This window comes from Amphibalanus amphitrite, unplaced genomic scaffold, assembly GCF_019059575.1.
Source record: "Amphibalanus amphitrite isolate SeventyFive unplaced genomic scaffold, NRLGWU_Aamphi_draft 001331F_arrow, whole genome shotgun sequence".
NCBI lineage: Eukaryota > Metazoa > Arthropoda > Thecostraca > Balanomorpha > Balanidae > Amphibalanus > Amphibalanus amphitrite.
This window is the reverse complement of record NW_024882824.1, coordinates 122,658-133,306: the sequence shown is the minus strand read 5'-3', so window position 1 is coordinate 133,306 and position 10,649 is coordinate 122,658. Positions and strand designations below refer to the sequence as shown.

The 10,649-nt window shown below is 48.3% G+C and overlaps 1 protein-coding gene across 1 annotated transcript; it reads left to right on the top strand.

Moving 5' to 3' along the window:
* The first annotated feature begins 315 nt into the window (after nt 1-315).
* LOC122372219 lies at nt 316-8,280 on the top strand. The gene is made up of 2 exons (XM_043349140.1): nt 316-1,497; nt 8,158-8,280. The coding sequence occupies exons 1-2, from the start codon at nt 316-318 to the stop codon at nt 8,278-8,280; spliced, it is 1,305 nt and encodes a 434-aa protein (XP_043205075.1).
* Nucleotides 8,281-10,649: the final 2,369 nt, after the last annotated feature.

The following is a 10,649-nucleotide window of genomic DNA, read 5'->3' as shown; positions in this document are numbered from 1 at the left end:
TAAGCTGCCGTGGCTCAGCCTGCCATCCTCTGAGCCAGTTCCTCGTCAAGATCATCAACCCACTGAGTGGCAAAACACCTACATATGTCAAGAACTCAGCCCACTTCGTCTCACTGGTTCAGGCCATGCGACCTTCGCCGAACATGCAAATGGTAAGCTTCGATGTGGTGAGTCTGTTCACCAATGTGCCCGAGGTAGCGGTCGGTCGCTGTTGGTTTGCGGTAGACCGATGTTCTGAATGTTTCCTCAGATTTCTCCACTTGGACGTCACGGAATGGTAGTTTGTTGTCGACTTCTGTTTCCATTGTGAATTGGATGGAGGGTCGGAGGCTAGACTTCGTGGCCCCAATCGAGGAAGCAACATCCCACATTAACAGAGAACATGCAGAAGAACTACGCTGGAAAGTCAGGCATGCATTGGAAAGGGCCAAACCGCCAAAGGCCAATACCACCAAAGAGGAACTGGCAGCAATCAACAACCTCAAACAAGACGGCAGCATCATCATACTTCCAGCAGACAAAGGAAACACCACCGTTGTCATGGACAAGAAGGAATACGACCACAAGATGAACAGCATTGTGACAGATGGATCGTACACCAAACTGAAGAAAGACCCAACCCCGGCCTGTGAACGCAAACTAACAAAGCTCCTTAAGAAGAACAAGGACAGGGAACAACTCACGGACGCCCAGTACAGAAAGCTGAGCCAACATCACAGCAAACTTCCACACATGTACGGGCTGTCAAAGGTACACAAGACCAATGTACCGCTAAGACCAATAGTAAGCTGCCGTGGCTCAGCCTGCCATCCTCTGAGCCAGTTCCTCGTCAAGATCATCAACCCACTCAGTGGCAAAACACCTACATATGTCAAGAACTCAGCCCACTTCGTCTCACTGGTTCAGGCCATGCGACCTTCGCCGAACATGCAAATGGTAAGCTTCGATGTGGTGAGTCTGTTCACCAATGTGCCCACTACCGAAGCTCTGAGCATAGTGAGGACAAGACTGGAGAGCGACGATACACTGCCCGAAAGAACGACAATCCCGACTGATGACATCATGGAACTCCTGACATTCTGTGTCACCACCACCGCCTTCCAACTGGGCGATGACTACTACCAACAAACTGAAGTAATGGCCATGGGATCACCCCTGTCACCGGTGATCGCCAACATCTACATGGAACACTTCGAGGAACTGGCCTTACAAACAGCACCACTGAAACCATCCCTGTGGCTGCGATATGTCGACGACACATTCGTCCTGTGGGACCATCGCGAGGACATAACACCGTTCCTAGACCACCTCAACAGCCTCCGACCCTCCATCCAATTCACAATGGAAACAGAAGTCGACAACAAACTACCATTCCTTGACGTCCAAGTGGAGAAATCTGAGGAAACATTCAGAACATCGGTCTACCGCAAACCAACAGCGACCGACCGCTACCTCAACTTCAAGTCACACCACCCAGACACAGTCAAGAAAGGTATCGTAAGATGCCTGCAGACCCGAGCCACCAACATCTGTGGAGACGAAGCAGCCAGAAAGATGGAAATGTCACGCCTTACCAGCACCTTCAGGAGAAACGGATACCCAACGAGCTTCATGAAACACAAACCCAAGGAAGCATCCCAACAGCAACCAAGGGATAAGCCCATCGCGACAGTATCCCTCCCACACAACAGAGGACTGTCAGAGAAGCTAAGGCGAATCTGCGGAGCATACAACATCAGGACGGTGTTCAGAAGTACCACCACCCTCCGCAGGTCACTCACAAAGGTCAGACCACCAACCACCAAGGAGAAAACAAAGAACTGCATATACGACATCCCGTGCAGCTGCGGCAGGTCATACAAGGGCGAGACTGGCCGCCCACTGGCGGTCAGGCTCGAAGAACACAGGAAGGCCACCATCCGGGGCGAAACACTGAAATCCGGTGTGGCGGAGCATGCATGGTCTGAAGGAGATCACAGACCTGCTTGGGATGATACCACCATCATCGACAAGGAGCCACACTGGAAAATCAGAAAAATCAAGGAAGCCGCACACATGGCGCTGGCTAGCAACCCCATCAGCAAGCCAAGCGTTGACATCAGCCCAATATGGCTCCCACTACTAAGGAAATCACAAAAACATCTGGGGGATAAATGACACCAAGTTTCCAGCTCCATAACGATGTCTGCCTCGATAGTGGAGTGGTTAGAACCGTGGACTATCACCGGGGAAACCCGAGTTCGATTCCCGCTGACTACAGGAGCTTTCGCACGGTATGACGCGTACGGCGCAACGCCACCAACATCCAGGTCCTTCTAAGGGCCAAAGAACACCTGACGACGGCCGGAGAAGTAACTGGCCGAAACGTTGTGAAACTAACATCTCAACTCAAGACGGGGACGAAAGTCCGACAACTAACATCAGTGATACTAACACCTCGTCTCAAGCATTCAGAAAAACTATATGCTGGTATTTGGTTTGGTATCGATATCCCGATTTTCTGTAATTGACATCAGTTATAACAACACAAGACCTGAAATAACATGCAAAGTGCAACAATGAATCATTCATAGCCTCTGCTCAGAGTATGTTTTCCCGGAATGTGTGTGGATTTACCAGCGAAGCAGCATGACGACTGCATCCGCCTCTCATCCATGCGTCTGCATTACAATCGGTGCCTCGTAAATCCATGCTGACATATGGAATGGATGGCTCGCATGAGGTCAGCGGTGAGCGATGTCATTGGTAGGGCTGTGCCGACTGCCGGGCCTATGAAATGTATACGTCACATTCCATAACGCAAAATATATTTATAATAACTGCACAATGTGATATGCTGTTGTGTGACACCATTCAAGCAAAGTAAGTACAGTTGCTGATGTGCTACACTATGATGTAAATCTTGCTTCAAAAACTTATCATTTATTCATATGCTCGTAAAGGTAACGAATAACCATACAGGGTGTCCCAGAATTACCCGGACATTTATTTTCTGGCTAAAAGTACGATTGCGCTCAATTCTAATGATATACAAGCATCATACTTTTATAAGATATCCCTTAGCTATCGAGCTTGGGGACTGTGTGCTTTTGGTGACCGGTAACGACTCGAGTCAAGTATTATCCAGAGTCAAGTAAGAGTAGTCCTTTTCCGTTTTCAGCTTAAGCCACTAATAGGCAACCATGGTGAATCAACTCCTGTTTTCAACTTTGTAAACGGACTTTCGGCATGGTTTTTGCTGGAGAGCTTCAGCAGCTCATCTGCAAGCAGTTATGATTGAGCAAAGCGCAATTATATCAGCTAACGAAGCCAGAGAGAGCAAGAGATAAACCTGATTGACAAGCTTGGGCTCGGCCAAAAAGGGCCATGCACCAGTTGTCAAACGGGTGGTTGCTTGTCATGGACAACAAACGTCACTGATCTAGCTAAAAACTAGCTAAACGATAGATCAGGATTATCTAAAGAACATCAGTCTACTTTCCACCACTATCTTCGCAAAATTTTGGAATTTGGGGTCCCTCGTCTGAAAAATATGCGAAAACTACGGGAAAAGCAGCGAAAATCATTACAATTCATGCCAAAAATATAACATATACAACAAAAAATTATATTGAAGCACACTTTGTGGTCTAACGAAGGTATTCTGTCATTTGAACCGCCCGAAAAAGGCGTGTGTGAACGTCAGATGGCTACAACGCCCTAACAGCAGAGACGGCCAGGCACCCGTCGAAAATCAAATTGTGAGACATTTTGAGCCACCGTGCACTCATTCGGCTTGATATGATGGCCCAACGACAGCCGTTAGGACAGAGTGCTACTGCGGTAATATTCTACCAGTACAAAAAACTGGATGCCGTAAACCAAATGGCCATGAACGTGTTTGTTTTGGAAACCAAATCTGTTGGAAGCCAAAGGTCCCGCCATGTTCAGACATGGAGCTTCTCCACTTCAGATGTAAAAAACGCGGCAAAAGTGGTGTATGGCAGCAATTTTTGTTTTGGGGGATAATGCCTTATGACCTGGGAACACTTTGATGTTAAGTTTATCTTATATGATCGTATTATCCTCCGGCAACAGGTCAAAGAAAACAGGCCTTCACCCAGTTTCGGGAGAGCCGTAAAACAACTGAGACCATCAATGGCTGGCATTTTCAATCATTGTCGGCTGATCTTGTAACAAGCGTATCTACTGCATGTGCTATTTCACAGCCACCCTAGTTGACTATATAGGACGATAAAAAGAAAAAAGCGCAATCATGTTTGCCTTATTTTATACGCTAATTAACAATGTCCGGGTAATTCTGGGACACCCTGTATACATATGTTGTTGATCACTGAACAGTTATGTTTAAAGTTTAAAAAGTTGAGCGTTAGAAAAACATATGGGTGAAGTGGTAATAAAAGCTATGTGTACATCAGAGCAAAGTCAGACACCGAGACCAATCAGCACTGACCACTCACAGCAGACTAGGGCACATGATTAACACGCCCACTGACGGGGGGGGGGCGGATATCCGCCCCCCCCTGAGGTTTTTCGCGAATAGCGGGAAAACCGTGGCGCGTAGCGCCGCGAAACTTGGTGCGACTATTCCCTCATCAATTTTACACATGTTTGTGTAAAATTACAAGTTTGAAAGCAAGTTTGAACCTCCTAACTTTAAAGGTCAGGTCATCAGGTCACTTTGAATGACCCAACCTCAAGTCACTTTTTGCAACTTTGTCACCGTGCCAGAGCTACAGTAGATGTCGGAGGCCTTTGAAAGTCGCAGGATGTTATGAGGTCATTAGTAGCTACAATTTGTATATCTCGGAATTTTGATATCGGTGACCTAAGGTCAGGTCAATTTCGCGACCTCCACATTATAAATAAGTCAATGGGGGAAAAATCAACTCCCTGTTTTTACCACTAAAACGGGTCGGAATGGCCCCATATACCATACATGACTTCATATACGATCAACCTTCACTACCTTGAGGTCAGATTTGCTGTTGGGCAGCTGTAAGGTCATGTGACGTCATCAAAGATCACCAAAGTTTTGTTTGCCAATAACTCCGTGCAGGAACAAGATACAGCCACGCGGATGGTCTCATTGTGTTCAGCTCGTCAAGACGCATCGAATGATATACATGATGACCTCGAGGTCACGTGACCTGAGGTCAACCTTTGACCTTGACCTTTCGAGGTAAACTCATATATCATTCGATGCGGATTGCCGAGAGGATCTCGATGGTGCCCTTAGTTTGTTTCTATCTTGACTAGGTCGAATGTTATTCGAGAAAAACTCTCTCCATATCTTGCGCCGCCATTTTGACTTTTTCGACCCCTGTGACGTCATCTTTGACCTGACCTGAAAATGACCTTAGTAAAAATTGTAGACCTTGACCGTGCGTATCCGATGCCGTTTACCGCTTGTCGCTATCTTGCTTCGTTCTCGAGATCTCAGGGGGGCGGTCATCCGCCCCCCCCCCCCGTCGGTACGAAGTTGGCGCAGAAGTTGTCGGTGCGCGGGTTAACCTGTGTGCCACATGTTTGCCCGACTGTTGGCACCGCACACTCTGCTTCTATTCGCACGGGATCATCAGGAAGTAAAGAAAATATAAAACCCCTTGTGATATACCCTTGAAGCCCTGGTTTTGAAGGTGCAGGGCGTGACCAATCCCACTTGCAATTGGCACCTGCTATGATGCATTCATTGAAGTCTCGAAATTCATATTGCTGGCAGTCGTTTACGATTGAGTAAAAGTCAGCTACAAATAGATGACCCTTCTCCGTATTTTGCGTAGGTAAAAAGTAAAAACATACCGGAATAAATAATTTTCCTAATTTTCCTGATCCTCTAGTTAACCCAGTGTTTTTACCCGTCTGCAAGCGCAAATATTCACTTTTGAAACGAAACTAGCGATTGTATCGCATCATATTTGAGTGCTGCGGATAAATGTAGATGGTGATAACATTTGAACTCCAGATGTGAGCGCAGAAATGCTGAGGCCATCTATATCAGTTGTCATTAGCACACGACATTTCGCACGCTTGTGACCGACATCTACCAAAATACCCTGTGACACCCGTTATCCTAATATCATGAATATCGCAGCTGCCTCGAACACCTGGTGAAAGGTAAAACTACGCACCGCTACGACCGCTATGTATGCTCATTAGCCACCATTAAAATTCATTCTCTCCCTGACCGGTTCGGTGGGAAGGGCTGAGCAGATGGCACTGCAGACAGGATTCCTTCGTCAGCACCCTGCACTTGCTCCCCGGCTCGTTCTGAGGTGCGTACGTCCCTAAATTTATTCCATTTGTCACGACTACGAAGGCACCGACCCCATCTTTTGAAGCAATATGTTTTTTCTTTGCTTTGCTACGCATTAATTTATATCAAAGCATTACTCATACTTTTTACTTGGATTTATAATCTTATTTTTATTAAAGCAAGGCATAAACGTTAAGAAGTCCTTTAACGCCTTGCGACGTTTGTATGCACTCGGGTTGCGCTTAATTTCAAAACCTAATTGTATGTGTCCCCATAACCTTGCAATTGCAGAAGTTTTAACAAATGCGCATTCACGTTACGATAGGCATCACTGTTTCATATATTTTCAATGTAATTATAAAAGTGTGAAAAAGAAAATAAGACATCAGCATTATTTCCTTTTTCGATGGTGCGAGCCAAGATAGGTACTCGTAAGTCGTAAGCATGTTCGCTTCCCAAGGTCGAAGCTTTCAAGTAAGCTCATAACAAAAAAGTTGTTCTATGCTGTAAGAGCGATTGCGGCAGCATCTACTTTCATGCAAGACGCGTCAATTAACGCATCATTTCTCCTTAGAGGCTTGTCGGTAGCCGGTATCTCCCCGAGAGCGCGGTACCTACATTTCGTATACCGTGCAAACACCAGACGCGATCGGTAGTTACCCTCTCTATAGCCATTGCGGACTCGGACAAGAATGACGAGCGACAATTTGCCAAATCGCTTACCGTGAGCAAATATCTTTTTAGTCTCGCAAGTGTACACAGCTGCTACTGGATGCACACATCTTTACTGCGGTCAAACCCCGCCAGCGTTCGCCCATCATCTTTTAACAGTCCCAGAGACTATTCACCCCCTCGTATTTGAACACTAATTGAAGTGGAGCCCACATATCAAAGGCATTGGCTAATGGCTGTGTCTGCCTTTAAAAGTGAAATCAGTTTGGTAACACGGTTAGATCATACTTGCCTTGAATAGCGATAACATGATACGGTATGTATGTCTAGTTATGCATGCATTAGGATTGTGTACAGATTTCATAATTAGCGAACACATGGGCCATACCAATAAAACATAGTTTTTGGAAAGGAGAATAAGGAGAGAGAGAGAGAGAGAGAGAGAGAGAGAGAGAGAGAGAGAGGGGGGGGGGGGGGAGGGGAGGGAGGGAGAGAAAGAGAGAGAGAGAGAGAGAGAGAGAGAGAGAGAGAGAGAGAGAGAGAGAGAGAGAGAGAGAGAGAGAGAGAGAGAGAGATGCTCTTTCGAGTCACACTTTCCTCGTGTCATTTTGCCGCCCTGCATGATAAATATGACATCTTCGAAGCGACATCTCCGGGTTGATGTTTTATGCGCCTTGTCTCTGACCGGCGTAGACTGCCGTAGTCCATTAGCCCGTCATTCTGGTGTCTTTGAGAGCAGCACACATCGCCTCTCGGTGGCGTTGCACCCTCTGAACCGGCACGGAAGGAACGGGTCTCTGATACACCGCTGCCCCAGTCCGAGATCGCGCCGGCCGCGCGGCCAGTCCGGCAGGCCGGCCGCTCTTGGGCCGCCCTCGCACCGCGGCACTCTATACGGGTGACGTGATGGAGCCTCGCGAGACTCCGTCTCTGTGAATGGACCGACCCGAACCCCGCACAGCTCGCGGCGCGGGACCGAATCCATCACCATCCCGGATACTCGTCGACAGATTGCCGTAACCGATTGAGGAACGGCTCTGTCAGACTGCTGGCCGTGACCGGCCGTATCGTACCGCCATCGGCATGCGTGAGCTCACGAGCAGGAGTGCGTCCGCCAGCGGCGCCCCAACTTATGGCCACTCTGGGCCGGACACCGGCCGGCGCCGCGCCGCGCTCGTGCCGGCCCCATGGCGAAAGCCGTGACCGCTGATTGACAAATCACGTGACAGGCATCGCCAAAATCGGCGACGGCGGCCGGCCGCCACTGGGATGTCGGAAAGGCCGGCCGGCCCTCGACAGAGGCCGCCTGGCTCAGAGACAGTCGCCCACTGCAGGTCGGGCCGGTGACGTGACACCGAACGGTGACGAGAGCACCGCCGGAGACAACGGAACTCCATCGAGAATTTGCGTTAGATCATCGCCAACGCAAGACGAACGACCGGTGTGAAGAAACTTGCAACCAAAGAACGCTGTGCTATCGGATATTTGGTTATTATGTAATTATTCCCTGGCGTTTATGATATTCAGTAAAGAATGTGTTCTACACTCTGCTAGGTTGACTTGATTAGAGAGAGAGAGAGAGAGAGAGAGAGAGAGAGAGAGAGAGAGAGAGAGAGAGAGAGAGAGAGAGAGGGGGAGAGAGAGAGAGAGATCTACGTAACATATACACAAGACCATGTCTCGTGCCCCAAGGCACACTGGCCGGCTCGTTTAGTTAGTTTATTTCTGATCAAATGTTGTGCAGCGCGGTACACGAAGGCGCATTTATTTCTTGCTAGGGCTCAGCCATCATTATTACGAAAGGTTATAGACGTAGGTAGGCTAGGTACTTTAACCAGAACATTTGAACTGAGTAGGTTTCACCGTTCAGTCAACTATCCAATCTTGGAATGTCAAACAGCATCGGCTCACGCAACCGTTTGTAGAAGCTCCCTTTGCAAACACGCGTCAGAAATGTTCAATATCTATATTGGATTCAGTGTATATATTCTGTCTGTTCGGTATTACTGTCCGCCTCGTGCAGTATTGGAAAATAAACTTGGGCCGATCCGTCACCTTTCCGTTAACCGATCCGTTAACCTTTCCTGACTGAGAGTGGGGTGGTTGGCGTGGGCAGCCTTGATTATTTTTCGCGATTGCGCAGAACGCTTCAGAGGTAAAGGTAAAGGTAAAGATAGCATACCATACATTCGATTCAAATAGGATCTTAGAACATCAACTGTGTTTTAAGGTCAAATCATCTCACCGATCGCTTACGTCATCGGGACGTGAGCCTCTACACGGCCAAAACAAATGCTACGATATCATAACGTTGGCATACTATCGGGATAAATGTCCTCCTCCTTTCAACCCTACGACGGTGCTTGGGACGCGGTCTCGCTACTGCTTCCATTGCCAGCCCCGATACGCGCTTTCCTGGCCGACCAGTGCTGGCCACCAACCAGCCACCTCTCTGATCCCGGCTGAAAGCACAAAATGACATAGCAGCCGGTCGCCGCCGAGCAAAGGCCGAGTATAAAGTCCAGTTCACCTGAGAGTGCCTGGTGGTGCCGTGAAAAGAGCGCCATCGCCGCTATTGCAGCGAGCCTGAAGAGGCAGAGCAGCCGACATTCAGGCGAAGCGGACTTTTTGCACCAGTCATCAGTCATCAGTCATCAGTCAATGATGAACTAACGCAATCATGCATTGACGGTGAAGAGCTTAGGAGCAGCTCGGGATCACTATTTGCGGAGCGAAGAACTGCTCATCGTTGGCTTCCCTGGATAATGGATATGGGCGCGTAAAGGATTGTCAACCAAGGACGGTGCACGACCTAAAAATTACCATTAATCGATGTAAGCTGCCATACGGCATTCCATGTTGTGCTTTATCAGATCTTGGCAATACCGTTATGGACAGCTAACGGCCGGCAACATAGGTTTTACGATTGTAGCCCACATTTGTCTGTTGTACTGTAGGTATTGTTAGTAGCACAAGCTTCACTGAGCGAATGCGGTAACACGCACTTAAGCTTTTGTTAACCCTCGCCGGACCTATTGGTTTTCTACATACGCGCCGGCCGAGGGGGGGGGGGCGGGTACGACCCCCCCCCCCCTCGCCGTTTCGCCCCTGGTGGAGCTAGCGCGTCGCGGAAAAAACGAGCGTGTGCGCCGTTACGAGACGCAGAGATTGGTACCCGATTTTAAGGTCCTAGGTCAACCGGTGACCTCTGAGGTCAGGTCAAGTGCCCCAAGGTACGGTTCAGTTTTTGGTGAATAACTTCGCAAAAAACGGCCGCAGAGCGCCGATTTTGGCAGCATCGTGTTCGTCTCGCTCAGGCGCGTCGAATGATATACTTTTTGTCCGGGTCAGGTCAATTTGGGGTGTTGACCTCAGGTCAAGGTCAGGTCAGCACCCCCAGGTCACGAAGTTGGTCGAAATGGGTCATGTTGCATATCATTCGATTCGGCAGGTCTTCCTGAGTCCATTGGTGGCTTTCCCGACTCGCTAGCTCAATTTGATCAAGAGTTATTGACGAAAAACTAATATGACCTTGATGACGTCATAAATGACGTCACGCAAGGTCAACATTGCAAAAGTGACGCATCTAACCTTGCAAGGAGTGCATCAAATCACGATTCTGTGTGCTTGAGATAGTTGGAGATCGTTCCCGGCGCCAGAATAGCAGTTTTCATTTTTCCCCATTGACTTATAATGGTGAGGTCACGAAAATGACCTGACC